The sequence below is a fragment of the Pelobates fuscus genome, chromosome 1 (assembly GCF_036172605.1).
Source record: "Pelobates fuscus isolate aPelFus1 chromosome 1, aPelFus1.pri, whole genome shotgun sequence".
NCBI classification, from domain to species: domain Eukaryota; kingdom Metazoa; phylum Chordata; class Amphibia; order Anura; family Pelobatidae; genus Pelobates; species Pelobates fuscus.
The window spans coordinates 299,789,348-299,808,041 of NC_086317.1; the positions used below are offsets into that span (position 1 = coordinate 299,789,348).

Consider the following 18,694-nt stretch of genomic DNA (forward strand, 5'->3'; position numbering starts at 1 on the left):
CAAAGATCTAAGACTTTTTCTATGTACACAATAGGCATATTTCTTGCAAATATTGTTCACAAATCTGTCTAAATATGTTTTAGTGAGCACTTCTCTTTTGCCAAGATACTCCATCCACCTCACAGGTGTGGCATGTCAAGATGCTGATTAGACAGCATGAGTATAGCTCAGGTGTGCCTTAGGCTGGCCACAAAATGTATTCTCAGCCAGCCATCCTCTTCTCTTACCCTTTCATCTAATATAGGACCCCATATTTTCCAGAACTTGGACAAATAATTAGTAGCCGAATATGCCATTTGACCTATATCATAAAGCATTTTTAATAAACCTTGATTTGAAGGAACTTCAGTGCTCTTCCAGTTTTTAGCAATAAAAGTCTTAATAGTCATAAAGAAAATGGATATCAATCTTTTAGTTTGTAAGGGAATTGTTATCGGATAATTATTTAATAGTGCTACCTCTAAAGAGAAGGGAATGCAGACCTGAAGATTAGTTTTTAAAAAATCATATAATTTTTTCCAATAGATATTTTGCAATCCCACCAGATATGTAATAGTGAGCCAATCTTCCCACATTCTCGCCAACAACGATTAGAGACATTTGGGTACATATGCTGTAATCGGACCGGGGTTAAGTACCATTTAGTAAGCAGTTTGTATGACAGTTCTATATGGTTTGTACATCTTGAGATGTTTGCGGTGAATCTTAACAGGGACGTCCAATCTTCATCAAAAATTTAATGGCCTAACTCCTTTCCCCATCCTGATTTAAAGGAAAGTTTATCTAAGGATGTTGAGGATATTAGGGATTAGTAAAATACCGAAAGGGATTTACGCCCTTTAGGCTCATTTTTTAATAAATTAGAAAAAACGGCATCTGCCTCTGATCCTCTAGATAGTGTTAAAGATCATCAGAATCATAAGATATTTGTAAAAATCAAGGTGTGGAATAGTATAGTGTAATTCTAAGGAAAAGGGCAATATGGTGTCTCCTCTTAGCATCTGATTGGTAGTTTCCACACCAGCCATCACCCAGCCTGAGATATCTAAGTCAGAAATAGTTGTTTCTAAAGTCTCTAAAGGAGCATATCGTGAGATTGGTTGAAGTTGAGGTATCTTTCTTCGCAAATTAATCCATGTTTTCACACTATAACTAGTAGTCAGCAGTAAAGCCAGAAATTTGGGTAGCTCGGATGTTGACCATAAGAACCAGGATACCCTTCCCCTTTTCAGATAAGCATCTTCTATATTAACCCACGACACCGATTCTGGTTTTGAACAATACAACAAGGTTTGTGATATAGAGGAAGCGGTACAATAATGAATTAGATTTGGAACTCCCATACCTCCTTTTTGTCTAGATCTATATAACATAGTTAAAGTAACTATAAGTTTTTAATGAGCATGTATGAATTTGATTATATATGACTGGATATCTTTAACGAAGGGGGCTGAGGGAAGGGGGATAGTTCTAAATAGATACAGGAATCTTGGAAGTGCCATCATTTTAAATGAGGCATTGCGACCAAACCAGGATAGTTAAATTTTCCCCCACCTTTCATGTCCCCTCTGACCTGCTCCTTTACATGTTTCAAATTTAAAGTTGTTAACAAAGCCAAGTCTTTATACAATCTTATCCCAAGGTGTTGGATATACATCAACTTCCAATCAAACGTATATGTCAATTTGAGTTGAGATACCGTATATACTCGAGTATTAGCCGACCCGAATATAAGCCGAGGCCCCTAATTTTACCCCAAAAAACTGGGAAAACGTATTGACTCGAGTATAAGACTTGGATGGGAAATGCAGCAGCTACTGGTACATTTCTAAATAAAATTAGATCCTAGAAAAATTATATTCATTTAATTTTTATTTACAGTGTGTGTATATAATGAATGCAGTGTGTGTGTATGAATGCAGTGTGTGTGTATATGAATGCAGTGTGTGTGTATGAGTGCAGTGTGTGTGTATGAGTGCAGTGTGTGTATGAATGCAGTGTGTGTATGAATGCAGTGTGTGTGTATATGAGTGCAGTGTGTGTGTATGAGTGCAGTGTGTGTATGAGTGCAGTGTGTGTATGAGTGCAGTGTGTGTGTATGAGTGCAGTGTGTGTGTGTGAGTGCAGTGTGTGTGTGTATGAGTGCAGTGTGTGTGTGTATGAGTGCAGTGTGTGTATGAATGCAGTGTGTGTGTATATTAGTGCAGTGTGTGTGTATGAGTGCAGTGTGTGTGTATGAGTGCAATGTGTGTATGAGTGCAGTGTGTGTATGAGTGCAGTGTGTGTGTATGAATGCAGTGTGTGTGTATGAGTGCAGTGTGTATATGAGTGCAGTGTGTGTGAATGCAGTGTGTGTGTGAATTCAGTGTGTGTGTGAATTCAGTGTGTGTGTGTGTGTGTGTATGAGTGCAGTGTGTATATGAGTGCAGTGTTTATATGAGTGCAGTGTGTGTGTGTGAATGCAGTGTGTGTGTGTGTATGAGTGCAGTGTGTTTATATGAGTGCAGTGTGTGTGTGATGCAGAGTGTGATGCAGAGCCTTGGTGGGGGGTGGGCATTTTTATTATTATTTTTTAATTATAATAATTGTAATTTTTTTGTTATATTAATTTTTTTTAATCATTATTTTTTTTATTTATTTTTTAATATTATTATTTTTAATATTTTATTTTATTATTATTGTTTTGTTTTTTTCGTCCCCCCTCCCTGCTTGATACATGGCAGGGAGGGGGGCTCTCACTCCTTGGTGGTCCAGTGGCCTTGGCAGTTCAGTGGGGGGGGGGAGGGGGCAGTCAGAGAGCACTTACCTCTCCTGCAGCTCCTGTCAGCTCCCTCCTCCTCCGCGCCGGTCCGTGCAGCTCCTCTGTCAGCTCACACTGTAAGTCTCGCAAGAGCCGCATTATGACCCCGTGGCTCTCACGAGATTTACACTGGGAGCTGACAGAGGTGCTGAACGGACCGTGGAGGAGAAGGGAGCTGACAGGAGCTGCAGGAGAGGTAAGCACTCGCTGCCAGCCCCCAGTCTGTATTATGGCAATGTAAATTGCCATAATACAGACATTGACTCGAGTATAAGCCGAGTTGGGGTTTTTCAGCACAAAAAATGTGCTGAAAAACTCGGCTTATACTCGAGTATATATGGTAATTGTAATTCTGATATATTCATGGATAGAACTGTGATTATTTTGAGCTCACTTTACGATAGGAGACCTTCCCATAAGAAATAAGCGCTTCCTTAAGATAGGGTAAACACTGAGTAGGATTAGTTAAGACTATGAGAATGTCATCCGCAAAAAGAACTAACTTCTGCAAGATGAAATTAGGCATTGAAATTCTATTAATAGCTGTCCCCATTCTAATCCTATATGCGAAAGGTTCTAAAGCCAGAATATACAACAGGGGAGACAGGGGGCACCCCGGTCTAGTGCCATTACGTATTGTAAATTATTGTGACACTGAACCAGAGAGAAGTACAGCTGCCTTAGGGATAGAATATAAAGCCATAACAGCTTTTATGAATCTATATGGCAGACCCAATTTTTCAAAAACTTGGACCAGAAAGCCCCAATGAAGATCAAATGCCTTCTCTGCGTCAAGTGACACGAGAAGGCATTCAGCCCTAGAGTTACCAGCCACCAAAATCATATTTATGATTTTACGAGTGGCATCTGATCATAAATCTCATCTGATCGTTTATCAATATTGGAAGTAAAGGATATAAACGAGTTACCAAAATGTTAGCCTACATTTTATAGTCAAGGTTTAAAAGAGATATAGGTCGTAAGTTAGAACATTGAACTGGAGGCTTCCCAGGCTATGCGCTGTCTACAAGAATTAAAAAGAGAAAGACGATGTGGCTGTATACTGTGAAAGTGCGGTTTATAATAAAGAGAAGTGAATCCATCAGGCCCCGGTGGGATTGCTTTAATTGCCTTGAAAATATCTTCTGCATTTTTGGGATCCTGTAAGGTCTGGGCCTGGAGTTTAGTAAGAAAGGGTAACTGCATTAAGTGGAGAAAGTTTGATATCTTGGCTTGTGATGGTTGGTTTGTTCCGGGGCAATTTTTTAGATTGTAGAGAGAAGCATAAAAATATGAGCAAATATTCGTCATTTTTTGAGGATCGAATACCCTTTGGCCCTTATCATTAATTACATATAGGATTGAGGTTGTAACCTGGATTTTCCCACACCTGCGAGCTGACAGATGGCCTGCTTTATTTCTGCTAGAGTAAAACTGTGCTTTAAGTCGTCTCATGCAATATTTCATCTTTTCAAGCTGCGAATTATTAATATCTGACCTTACTGTTTTTAATTGAACCTGCAGTCAGACGGAGAGAGGCCTTATGGGCTTTCTCAAGTTCTATAAGTTGTATTTTAAGATCTATCATCCTTTTTGATTTCTGCTTAGCAATATATGAAGCATACAAGATAAATTTGCCTCGTACTACTTCCTTATGACCACAGGCATATAGGGGTTATCCCAGGAGTGACATTTAAGGAGAAATATTCTAGTAGAGTAGAATCCATCAGATTCTTAGTGTCTGTGTTTTGAAGAAGCCTATCGTTAAGTCTTCGTCTGACAGATGATGCTGCTGATTATATTTCCTAGGACAAAAATAGACATACAGATTGGGTTTATGAAGCTCAATTAATATTAATAAATAGGCCAACTCTAGAGAGGAGTGTTGGGGAAACAATTGGGTCAATACCTGCCATAATCTTTTTATTATTATTATTTTTTTATATATATATATAAAGAATAAAAAATAGTAAATCAAAATGTCATGTTTTTGATATACATAACAAAAAACATGAAAAAAACAAATGTAATTACATCATGAACTATGTACGACAATACTCTAGTTACTTTGTTGGGTAACATATTTAGCCCTTGTATTGCGGGCATGGATTCCCACAAATTTGAAACAATAGAAAGCCTTATGTCTCCTGGGGCAAATAAAAGACAAATAAAAGTAAACCAAGAAAGAGAAATCATGAAAAAGGGAGATACATGCATTCCTGTTATAAAGTATTAAATCATTTCCACAGCAAAAAACAATGCTTAATAAAAAGAAAGAGATCAATAGTCTACCGACCAGTACAGTAAGTAATTGTATATAAATAACTGTGCCAGGGGGCTAAATCCCAATATGGGGAAAATGCAACCTAACACGTAACACATAAGTTTCGTTCTACAAAGGGTTAAATCATTTTCCACAGCGCCAAACGATGCATAATAGATCCCCAGATATTTTAATACTACAGCTTCCATGATGCTTTGTCATTCATGGGAGTTGTAGTCCTACAACATCTGGGGTTCTACCTGTTGGGCACACCTGATATACGGAGTGTTAGTTTTGAAATACATGTGGTTATCCTGAAGGCTCTGGCACACAAAACATTGAATATGCTTCAAAATCCAAAGTCTGTCTTGATGTCCACACAGTTGTTTAAAAAGCTGATAATGTATTGTTCCAGCTTATCCTCTTTTGGATAAGTCTAAAACGTTTTTCTGTAAAAATAAAAAATATTTCTTCTTGAAATCACAGAATTTCTATCACAGAATTTCCTTTCCAATAACTTGCTTTTTTTAGCAGTTTACCAGTCCTCAATAGCACAGGAATTTTATAGGGTTATTAACTAAAGTTAACATTTTCAGGAATTCAAAGTGAGCTATGCTTCCGGTTTGTCTATTTTGGTCTAAAATTGTTTTATTAGTACCAGGTAGCCAGTTAACTAAATAAGAATAAAAAAAAATTAAACATAATAAAATACACTGTGAGTATGATACCTAAACAAAAGAGTGACATTTTACAAGCTCCTCCTAATGATTACGTCGGCCGGTGGGCGAGACTAATCTCGCTCACCGGCCGAGGAGACCTAATGCGCATGCGCGGAAATGCCGCGCATGCGCATTACGTCTCCCCATAGGAAAGCATTGAAAAATAATGTCAATGCTTTCCTATGGGGTTTTGAGCGACGCTGGAGGTCCTCACACAGCGTGAGGACGTCCAGCGACGCTCTAGCACAGGAAACCTGTGCTAGAACCCAGGAAGTGACCTCTAGTGGTTTTCTAATAGACAGCCACTAGAGGTGGAGTTAACCCTGCAATGTAAATATTGCAGTTTATGAAAAACTGCAATAATTACACTTGCAGGGTTAAGGGTAGTGGGAGTTGGCACCAAGACCACTCCAATGAGCAGAAGTGGTCTGGGTGCCTGGAGTGTCCCTTTAAGATTCAGATCACTTTTCTCTTTTCCACCCCTCTTTTCAAAGAGCGCTGTCTGAGTGTACCACAAAGCTAATTTAAAATGCATTAAATGTATTTTGTATTTAGAAATTAGTTTATGAAAATAAAATACTTTGGTCTAGAATATATTTTCTAAATTATGTATATAACTATTAGGACAAATGAAGAACAAATAAAGACTAAAATATCCTGTAGCAGCCTCATATTCTGGTTGCATCTCCAGACATATGTTCTATAAGAAAGTATCTCTCTTTGGCAGTTTGAAGTGTCAGACGTCATGCAGTCTCTTTGTCGGTAATACAGCTGTATTGACTTCTAACATGTATTCCTCTATGTATAGCTAATATTAATTAAGTCTAGCTAAATCTCACTAGCAAAGTTTAAAATATGAATAAGAAATAGCTAGTTCAGCAGGCTCCAGCCACACATTCCTTCCAAAAACCCTTTCTGAAATATCTGAACAGCTGCTCTAGAATACAAGGTGTTCCTTTGCAATGCATCTTAGTCATCGAATCAGACTGTGCTGCTGTCCCATTCCCTTTCTGAAATAACTAGACATAGATTAGGGTTCAGAGCTTGCTTACACATCTTCTGCCATCGGGACTTAATTATTTGTTGACATCAATACATTCTGGAGAATGGGAATAATATATGTGCAGTACAGCAATCTGCAGGTGCCTTGCTGCAACATGTCAGTGACTCAGAGTGTTTTCCATCACATATTTAAAACCATTCTAAAGGTTCTGCAATATAGTCTGTTCAACACTGTGATTATCACCTATTCATTATGCATCAAATAGATCACAACCCATAATTAACAATATGGCAAGCTGTTTTGTCTCCATGCAATCCCAAGCTGACAAAGTTAAAGGGAAATACAAGAAAACCCTAGTAAAGGCTATGCATGACTCAACATGGATCAGAACACCTGTATATCACTAATATATTGCTGAGTACCATTTTTTGCATCTTATTTTGGATATTCTCTAAACAATGCTGAGCACTGATCTTCCAACAAATTCTGAAGCGGTTTGTTATGTTCAGTCTGGGTGGTACAGTACAATGTGTTAGAAAGACATCACAATTGCCCTTTAAAAATATTTCTTCATCTATGATTTTCCAGAGACACATGCTGAGGATCAAGCCAAGAATGTTAGCAAGATTCTTCACAAGCAAGTTGATGATGTTAAAACTGAGTGGGACCGGTTGAATGTACGCTCTGCTGAATGGCAGAAAAAATTAGATGAAGCACTTGAAAGGCTGCAAGAACTCCAAGAAGCAATGGATGAGCTGGACCATAAACTGCATCAAGCAGAGGCCATGAAAGGGTCGTGGCAACCAGTAGGCGATTTGTTGATTGACTCTCTTCAGGATCACATAGGAAAAATCAAGGTAGATTCAGTTTGCTATACCTTGTGGTGAATTAATAATGTCCATGAAATGTATTGTATCACTAATAATTATCCTCTGGAAAAAACATCTGCAGGGCTGTTGTTCTTTGCTTTATAAAGTGCTGCTTTTATGAATAAGCAAATTCTATACAGTTTGTATATCCAGGAAAAATGTGCCATAGGTAGAGTTTTTTCCAAAGTAGAAAATAATGCATAGAAGCAGCATATATTCAGTTCTAAGCAGAACATTGTTTGATATTACACCCTGAGTAGTATCTACTGGTTCAGAAAGTACACATCTCTAACTCTTAAAGGAACATTCCAAGCACTACAACCTATTGTAGTGATAATGGTGCCAGGATTGTCCTGGAACCACCCACTTGAGACAGAATCCAGTCTTCTCCTGCAGGAGAAGCCAGATGTCACTTTACAGCAAATCAGGACCAATGCAGTTCCACAATCATTGTCTGAGACTGCTCAGCTGACACTCTGAGCAAATGATTGCCGTCCTACAGTGTTAACACAGTGACATCTCACCATAGGATTGCATCAGGACACTCCTGGCAGCACAACCACTATGGAAGATTGTAGTGGTTATGAGGCTTGTAGTGTCCCTTTAAGATGCATTGGTTTTCAGTGATACCGCATACAGAAGATGTTCAGGAAAGGCCAAACCTACCTATTGGCCAATCAATGCAGACGTTTGTCAGTAGTATGCTTTCAGGCTTGTTAAAGGAATACTTTGAAGCTTACAGATTTTAATAGTTTTCTTTAAAAAAGCACATAATCTTGGCAAAAAAAATGGGGGTTTAGTTTCAGTATATGATCATACATTGCATAAGCCTGCAACATCAATGTAAACAAACAAAATACGTGCGCTAGAATTTAAAGTGCAAATTGTACTTACTGCATTATTTTTTTGAGAATAAGTGCAAAATGTTGTTTGGCGTTAAGAAAGTGCAATGTGCATCTACATACTTTTGAAAAGTGCAAATTGCTGAAAAAAACACTTACAAAGTGATCATGTGCATAAATGTATAAAGTAAAGGTAAAGATTTCACTCACAAACAGAAAGCAGATGAGCCTGCTCTACTTCGAATAGCCTCAATATGCTGAGATGTCCACTGCAGCCAATAGGGTAAAAGATGATTTATTTTCAATACATTAAAACTTCAAACTTAAAAGAATCACAGGATCCTGAATGGAACTTGTACTTGTGGAGTCCGTGCAGCTGCCGGCAAATGTATTTTATTGTATTGTGGTTCACATGACAAAATCCTACCAATGGTTGGAAAAGGCAGGACTAAAAGACAGCACTGAGGCACTAATCCTAGCAGAACAGGAACAGGCACTTAGTACCAGATCAATAGAAGCTGGAGTCTACTATACCAGGCAAGGCCCAAGGTGCAGATTGTGCAAAGAGGCCTCAGATACAGTCCAGCACCTAGTAGCCGGATGCAAGATGTTAGCAGGAACAGCATACAAGTAGAAACACAACCAAGTTGCTAGGATTGTGTACTGAAACATCTACATAGAATATGGATTGGACCTGCCAGATGGGAGATACCACAAAGGGAGGTTGAGAATAAGAGGGCTAAGTCCTGTGGAACTTCAAGATCCAGACAAACAACCTGACATTGTGTTAGTAGACAAGGAACGAAAGACTGCAGTCGTGGTGGATGTGGCAATACCCAGGAAGAAGGAACATGAGAAGGTGTAAAAATACCAAGGACTGGAGGAAGAACTAGAAAGGATGTGGAAAGTGAAGGCAGTAGTAGTCCCAGTTGTGATAGGAGCACTCGGGGCTGTGACTCCCAAGTTGGAGGTGTGGCTTCAACAGATTCCAGGTGGGACATCTGAGATCCCTGCCCAGAAGAGTGCAGTTCTAGAAACAAGATACTGCGCAGAACCCTCAAACTCCAAGGACTCTGGTAGGGGACCCGAGAATGAGGAATAAACATACCACCGAGGAGGGATGAGAAAATTAATATATATAAATATATATATATATATATATATATATTTGTATTCGGGGCAACATTGATTATGATATGAAGTAAGAATGTTGTTCGCAAACCTGTAATAGGAAAAAGTCGGTTGAGGTGTGCCTCAACCGACGTATGCTGTAGGCCAGTAAATAAAGTGGTCAAAAAGGAATACATATCATGCTTAAAATACATTTATTGAGTAAAGACCTTCATACAACGCAAGTACATTAAGATTACATTTTAACGAATGTCCTTTCCTGTACCGGTTGGGGTATGTATATTGTAAATGCTGATGACTTCCAGAGACCTAGAGTTTTAATGACATGAATTCCTGGCTCGATGCCGCAGATGCGGCCCCTATCCTAAACAAGTGTCCGGAATAATGGCTAGGGTTCATATGGAGCCTTGTTAACAATAACCGTATGTATAACATGAACTTAGAGGTAGTGAGGATAGCCCCATGAAGTGACAGTAGCGGAAGACATGCAGTATTCAGTACGGTGAGGAGGTAGGAATCGAAAACCTTCATCGGCACCATATATTATTCGTGGTATAGTATGGAATGTGGATGGGTTGATCTAGTTGACTCGATTTGGTCACGGGTAGAGTCTTGATGTTTAATTTGGTAGGAACTTTGAAGGCAACCTTGTGCATTGTTTTGGCCAGTGATGGTGAATTCTCGTGGCCTCAGGAAGCTATAAAAGGCCAGGTACATAATGACAGATTATTGGGGGGTTAGAAAGGGGCTGAATATAGCAAATCAAACATATGTTGGATACCCTTAAGTATAGTCTGATTGGATAGGATGAAAGGAAACTGGCATTGTTGGAAAGTAGAGAAAATGTGATGGATGCCAGTCAGGCGTAAGTTGATGATATAGTGAAATAGCCTAAACTGAAGGTGGCAAAAAAAAAGTAGCAAACACAACCCGAGACTTAATAACCAACATTATGTAATGAAGGACCACTTACCTGTGACGTGAATAGTAATTGAGAGACTTGGTGACAGCAATTGCTGGGAGACCACTAAGGGCACAACTTTTAATACCTTAGAACCTGGAGGAGTAATACCGTGTACAATAAATAGCGGAATCTGCCAGACACGTAAGCCCTACGAGGGCTAAAGAAAAATGTTTAAACATGTAAGTGGCAACCAATATATATACCTTGCAAACAATTGAGGGGTAACACGAGTGACTTAGACTAAACCAGGTGGCATGGATATGAAAATACCAGCATATGACATCAACTATAACATTGAGGCATATAGCAAAATTCTAATAATGCAGAAACTCGGGAAAGTCAGTAAATCGTGAACCTGTCATATGTATAAGCCCCTGTTGCCTGAAAATAATGGGAAATCCCCGGAGGCAGAAAAGTGATGAACCTAGATAAGAGATTAATATAACGAGGACCAAGTTAATAAAACCAACTTATATAGGGGAAATAATAGAGTGGAAAGGGTTGAGAATCGGAAGTAACTACAATGACCATAATGGTGGACAATTCAAGCTAACAAGTGTATGAAAAGCAAACAAACAACCCCTAATTAGTATAACTAAATCAAAGTGAACCTTTGTTAGCCGATGAGTCCCATGAGGGTTGTAGTTAATGTAAGTACAGTGAATGTATATACAAGTTAGTTTATATTTGTGAACCATATGTGTAGGCCCAAGTTGGGCTTGACATGATAGATGCAGTCAATAGCGACACTTAGCCATGTAGGGGACCAAGACATAATAGAAGTCGATATGTTCAAGTAAGGGGCCTAATACCGGAAGCTGAAGAAGGCATCACTGTGAAGCTACGTATTAATGAAATGCTGAATATGATAGTAGTGAAATTCGCCCTGAAAGAACAAACATACAGTTAGTAGAAACCGATTAAATCAGCCATGGCAGGCCCACCATGACAACTTCTATGAGTACGAGGTAGGGCCGGCTCAACTAAAAGATGACATGTTTTAGTATAATAATGATGTTGTCACAATATGTCTAATAGGTGTGGCATCAAAACTTATGTATATGCTTATTCACCTATTAGTGTAAAAACTTTCAGACAGAAAGACAGATAGCATGACAGAAAGTCAATATTCCGTTGGATATCTGAACGTACAGGCGCACGTGCTCAATATAGAATTGTGTTATGATCATATGCGTATGGAGGACCCTGCGAGGGTCAGCGTCCTGTTGATGGTATGATTCGACAACATGTTTCTAGTCTTACCAGTCTCTCATTTATTTACCCCTTCGAGGACACGAGTGCGAGAGAACTTTGCGTGGAGGTTGGTGTTGCTCAAGCAACTCGTGCCTACTCCAGCATCAGCATTGTCCGTATTTGTATGCATGAACCTGAACAGTTTCGCTTTCCCGGCCATTGCTGGGAAAGGAACATTGCATCTTCGTAGCTCAGCCGTAATACGAGGAATGATCCATGACCTGATAAAGCCTGATACCTGTCACATTTTTGTCTAGGTGTAGTGGACCAGACTGGAGTACTGGGGATTGACATGACATCACCTTCTTACAGGGATCTGAGACATACTGTAATATATTAATAATTAGCTTGGATCAGAATCATTTTAGTGGCTTGCTAGATAGTGCCAAGAGGCGAGCAATTCACTAAGTTGGTGACAGGTGAGGCCCTGCCAGTTGCCAAGTGGCTTGAGAGGCTCTATCTATGCTTTGGCACATGGGGATTCATGGCCACTGGACGATGTGGCGCGGTGTTGGCCTCTGTGACATTTAAATCAGGAGATAGAGAGGGCCTCACTTGTCACACCCAATCTATGACACTGTGCAAAGCAGCTAACTATGTTTTGGCGCGGGGGGCGTAATACCTCATGCAGGGAGGATGGGTGTAGGCCTCGCGGGACCACTAACTCCAAGGCAGAGATGCCAGAAACTTAACATCTATTGGTCACCTAGATCCCTATAAGCCAGTAAAACCTACTCACTAAAAATGTCTATATTGCGGTGGAATCATCATGGCTAAAAACTTACCTGAATTTGTATAAGAGTTCGTGTAGTTCTGTATGGTATGGTTGTATCCTTTAACTGAAATCTGCAGTATCCCCTAAAGGAGGCAGAGAGGGGCAGGAGAGGTCTATAATCTAACAGTAATTGACAAATGGGTGTAAGGTCTGAAGAGCAATTGATCCTCTGAATTGATAACCTGTAAAAGAATATGATTTGATAAAGAAATGAATGTTAGCAAGACCTTGAGAGTACCACCGTACCCCCCATGGCGTCCCGGAAAGCCACAGGACCAAATATACGCAGATGGGAACTGTAGTGTTAAACCATGTAATCAAATTAGGGAACTCTCAATATGTGATTAGCCATGACACATAAATATGTTTGTAAGCAAAACCGTAGACTGTGCAGAAATGCATATGTGAATATAGACAGTGTGGCCCAAGGCGCATCGTCTATCGTAACTCATCCAATATGCCACATCAAAGGTAATACCTGCTTGTGGCATTATGATAATCAGATTGAGGAAATATTACCACTACATAACTGTAAAATAATGATATGCATATACTAGGTGCTGTGATAAGGTGAATGGGGTGGTCTGTGAGGGAGTCTATATCTCGTCAAGATTGTTCAGAGAGGCATATGATTTTTAACCCCAGGGGGAGAGTATGATTCTGTGTATATAACCGGAATGATTGTTTAGTTATGGGCCCCTGGGGTGGAGCATTTGGAGAGAAGGGAGGGCCAATGCTCCACTCCGCAGTTTAGCGGTTTCCTTGGAAGACATAGATCCAGGCCAGGGTTTTGGACCGTCTCCAACCTACTGCCCAGCTGCAGGTAATCGGCTGCAGCAGTGGGAATAAACCCCTCCCTGCTAGGCAGGTAAGGGGAGAATGTTTTGTTTCTCTCTGAAAGGCTGGGAGCAGCAGGCTGGCTAAAGACTGGAGTGCTGAGAGTGGACAAAGACTCTAGGTTGGTGAAACCAATATTGTTTTGTTTAGTTTAACCCCTGAGAGATAGGGAACCTGATATTAGTTAGTGCTCAGACGAGCTAGGTTTTTGTTTAAAGGGATTTATATTTTCATTTACTGCTGTCTCCTGTGTGGATTTACAATAAAGTTGCCTGGATTATATAAAAGCCAAAGGACTGTGCATGTTTTTGCCCTAGAGGACCGTGCTATCTACAGACAAGGATCACAATATGGTGGAGAATGCGGGCAAGTGTAGCACATTGAGGGTCTGTGGGTGTGCCAGTCATACGGTAGTCTGCTTAAGGACTTTTAATTTGGCAGACCTGCTGATCAAATAAGTAGCACCGTACCTTTAAGACTGTTACCTGCTTGGTGCTATAATGGAGGAACTGGTGAAAGCTCTGGTACAGGCAACTGCTGTACAACAAGAGGCAACCACTGTACAACAGGAAACAAATCGTCTACTGGTTGCACAGGTTGAGAACCTGAAGGAAGCCCAGCAGATGGATAGGGCTACCCTTACTGAGGTGTTGCAGAGAGGGATATTGCCATCTGCAGGGAGCCCCCCTGGTGAAAGGGGATCCCGTATCCGTGCCACTGACTTCCTGCATAAGATGACAGAGATAGATGATGTGGAGGCTTATCTCACCACTTTTGAGAGGGTTGCTGCCCGGGAAAGATGGCCACTGGGCCAGTGGGCAGGGCTTCTAGCTCCATGCCTGAGTGGGGAGTGCCAAAAAGCCTATGAAGACCTACCTTCTGACCAGATCCAGGATTACACGCAACTGAAAGCAGAAATTCTAAAGCGCATTGGCGTAACACCAGCCATTAGAGCCCAAAGGTTTCATAATTGGGCATACGATGTGAGTAAACCTACCAGAGCCCAGATGTATGGATTGCTCAGGCTCGCTCAGAAGTGGCTGGAGCCAGAGCGCAACCCTGCAACCAAGATAGTGGAAATGGTTGTGATGGACCGTTTTCTCAGACACCTGCCAACAGGACTGCGACAATGGGTCTGCCAAGGGGACCCTCAGGATCCAGAAGCAATGATGTGCCTGATTGAGAGGTATTTGGTTGCCAAGGAGCCATACGGTCTTGATCCTCATCAAAGGTCCCGACCGGCTAACAACCGGATAAGCGGGAAAGTGGGAAACAAAAGACAAAACTTTGTACCGAACCTTGAACCATATGACCGGGGTGGCAGAAGGTCCCCACCAGCTCCAGTACGGCTACAAGACCAAGCTGAGGGACAACTCCGGTGCTTTAAATGCCATGAGCCTGGACATTTTGCACGGAACTGTCCAGAGAATGAAGAGCCCATGCAGTGTGATGTAGGGACAAGGGCTCTGCATAGGACTGTATTGACTTGCTCAAAGATGTGTGTGGTGACTAGTGCTATTAATGCAACGCATTTAATAATGGTGAGGGTGGAAGGAAAGAATGTACAAGCTCTAATTGATTCAGGGAGTGAGGTTACCTTGATAAAAAGTGTTCTGCTCCAGCCAGGGAAAATAGATACCAGACAAGTGATTGATATTGTGTGTATACATGGTGACACCCACACATACCCCACGGCAGAGGTTGAGTTTGGCACCGAGGTAGGGGAGGTTAAATGCTCCGTAGGGGTAGTGCCCCTATTACCGTATGATGTGGTATTAGGGAGGGACTTTCCCCATTTCTGCCACCTATGGGAAAAGTGCTCTGCTCATCCAAAAATGCGCTCTGAAGAGCTACCCGGGGTAGAGTGTATAGAGAATATTTTTCCTTTCTCCGATTTAGAATGTGAATTGGGTAACGAGCAAGAGACACCCTTGGTGTGCCTGGGTAATGAGGTAGAACCTCCCCATACCGAAGACCCTATAGAGGAAGTGGAGTTTCAGGATCTCAGAATCCCCCCTGGTAACTTCCGGGCAGCCCAATGGGGAGATATGTCCTTGACAGCTGCAAGAGAGAATGTGCAAATGGTGGAGGGTACAAGGGTGGACCCTGACAAGGCCGTAAGCTTTCCTTATTTCATGGTGAAAAACAATCTGCTGTATCGAGTAGAGAAGAAGGGGGAAGAGGAGGCAGAACAGCTGTTAGTTCCCCAATCTCACCGAAACACTGTTTTAAAACTAGCCCATAGCCATGTGTTAGGTGGGCACCTTGGTTTTGAAAAAACGAGGGAACGAATTCTGTCCCGATTCTATTGGCCAGGAGTATTTTCGGCAATAGAGAGGTTTTGTAAATCCTGCCCAGAATGCCAACTGAAAGCTCCGCATAAGGGCTTTCGTAGTCCGTTGGTACCCCTTCCCATCATAGAGGTTCCATTTGAAAGAATAGCAATGGACCTGATAGGGCCGTTGCCTAGGTCCGCTAGAGGACATCAGTACATTTTAGTTGTTGTTGATTATGCAACACGGTATCCTGAGGCAGTACCTCTACGGAATGCCACCTCTAAAAATATTGCAAGGGAGTTACTGATGATGTTTAGCAGGATGGGTATACCAAAGGAAATTCTCACAGATAAGGGAACCCCTTTTATGTCAAAAATCATGCGTGATTTGTGCAAATTGCTCAGAATCAGGCAGCTGAAAACCTCAGTATACCATCCGCAAACTGATGGATTAGTGGAGAGGTTTAATAAAACTCTAAAGGCTATGCTGCGGAAGGTGATAGACAAGGATGGAAAAAACTGGGATTATCTCATACCCTACCTGATGTTTTCTATTAGAGAAGTCCCGCAAGCTTCCACAGGGTTTTCACCTTTCGAGTTAGTGTATGGTAGGCATCCAAGAGGCATACTGGATGTTGCCAAGGAAACATGGGAACAAGAGTATACCCCCCATCACAGTCTTATAGAGCATGTAGCGCAAATGCAGGAGCGAATCGAAGCAGTAATTCCCATAGTTAGGGAAAACATGGAAAAGGCCCAGAGAGCCCAACAAGCAAGCTATAACCGGAACGCAAGGCTACGAGTATTCAAACCAGGTGATAGGGTTCTAGTTCTCGTTCCCACGGTAGAAAGCAAGTTCTTAGCCAGCTGGCAAGGGCCATATGAAATCACTGAGCGGATCAGTGACGTGAACTATAAAGTAAGACAGCCAGGCCGACGGAAGCCAGAACAGACATATCATATAAATTTATTGAAGCCATGGGTAGAACGAGAGGTTCTCATCCTGACCAGAGATAAACCTACTCAAGCCACTAGTGAGCAGGGTCCGGAGGTGCATGTCGCTGATACTCTTGCCCCCCATCAGAAACAGGAAGTCAGGGAGTTTGTGTCTAAAAATAGGGATGTGTTTTCCCCAATACCAGGAAAAACACATTTAATCAAACATGATATCCTAACTGAATCTGGGAAGAAGATCAATCTGAAGCCCTACAGGATACCTGAGGCTAGACGTGAAGCGGTTAGTGCAGAGGTTAAAAAGATGCTTGAGTTGGGGGTGATTGAAGTATCACAAAGTGAGTGGAACAACCCAATTGTGTTAGTGCCCAAACCAAATGGGGAAATCCGTTTCTGTAATAATTTCCGTAAGCTAAATGATATCTCTAAGTTTGATGCCTACCCGATGCCTCGTGTGGATGAGCTAATAGAGCGATTAGGTAAGGCCAGATATCTGAGCACCTTGGACCTCACCAAAGGATACTGGCAGGTACCCCTGACAGAGAAAGCAAAAGAGAAAACCGCGTTTTCTACCCCTGATGGGTTGTTCCAATATAACGTACTGCCATTTGGGTTGCATGGTGCCCCAGCAACATTTCAGCGTATGATGGATAAGATACTTCAACCCCACCGACAGTATGCAGCCGCCTACCTGGATGATGTGGTGATTCACAGTGTGGACTGGGAAACCCACTTGATGAAGGTTCAGGCGGTTGTGGATAGTATTAGGGCTGCCGGTTTGACAGCTAACCCTGCTAAGTGTTCTTTAGGGCTAGAAGAAGCAAAATATCTGGGGTACACTATCGGGCGGGGGCTCCTTAAACCACAAGAGAGCAAAGTAGCAGCCATCACCAGTTGGCCACGTCCTGTAACTAAAAAGCAAGTCAGGGCTTTTTTAGGCTTAACCGGCTACTATCGCAGGTTCATCCCTGGGTACGCTACTATTGCCAACCCACTGACTGAACTTACTAAGGCAAAAGGCCCGATTATGGTTAAGTGGACCCCGGAAGCGGAGCATGCCTTTCAAGTCTTGAAGGGAGCCTTGTGTGCTGACCCTGTTTTGGTGGCTCCGGATTTCACTAAACCTTTTGTGGTACAGACCGATGCGTCTGATGTGGGCCTTGGCGCAGTTCTTTCCCAGGTGCATGAAGGAGAGGAACATCCTGTCATGTATCTGAGCCGGAAAATGAATCCCCATGAACAGAGGTACTCCGTAGTGGAAAAGGAATGCCTGGCGATAAAATGGGCTTTAGAATCCCTGAGATATTACTTACTAGGGAGATGTTTTACACTGATCACGGACCATGCTCCTTTAACATGGATGAGGCAAAACAAAGAAAAGAATGCCAGGGTGACTAGATGGTTCCTCAGCCTTCAGTCTTACCAGTTTACTATTACTCACAGGGCTGGAACTGCCCAAGGTAATGCAGATGGGCTCTCCCGTGTTCACTGTTTATGGTCCCAGGCCGCTCGCCCCGATGGGTCTGAGCTGGGGAGGGGGATATGTGATAAGGTGAATGGGGTGGTCTGTGAGGGAGTCTATATCTCGTCAAGATTGTTCAGAGAGGCATATGATTTTTAACCCCAGGGGGAGAGTATGATTCTGTGTATATAACCGGAATGATTGTTTAGTTATGGGCCCCTGGGGTGAGGCATTTGGAGAGAAGGGAGGGCCAATGCTCCACTCCGCAGTTTAGCGGTTTCCTTGGAAGACATAGATCCAGGCCAGGGTTTTGGACCGTCTACAACCTACTGCCCAGCTGCAGGTAATCGGCTGCAGCAGTGGGAATAAACCCCTCCCTGCTAGGCAGGTAAGGGGAGAATGTTTTGTTTCTCTCTGAAAGGCTGGGAGCAGCAGGCTGGCTAAAGACTGGAGTGCTGAGAGTGGACAAAGACTCTAGGTTGGTGAAACCAATATTGTTTTGTTTAGTTTAACCCCTGAGAGATAGGGAACCTGATATTAGTTAGT

The 18,694-nt window shown here is 41.9% G+C and overlaps 1 protein-coding gene across 2 annotated transcripts in view; it reads left to right on the forward strand.

Annotated features, from left to right (window-relative positions):
- The window catches only part of DMD (dystrophin), a 2,317,639-nt gene that overhangs the window by 1,785,410 nt on the left and 513,535 nt on the right, over nt 1-18,694 (forward strand). For both annotated transcript variants that reach the window (XM_063457949.1, XM_063457957.1), the window contains one exon: nt 7,374-7,642. In XM_063457949.1, coding sequence (XP_063314019.1) covers nt 7,374-7,642 — 269 coding nt within the window. The remainder of the gene's footprint in view (nt 1-7,373; nt 7,643-18,694) is intronic.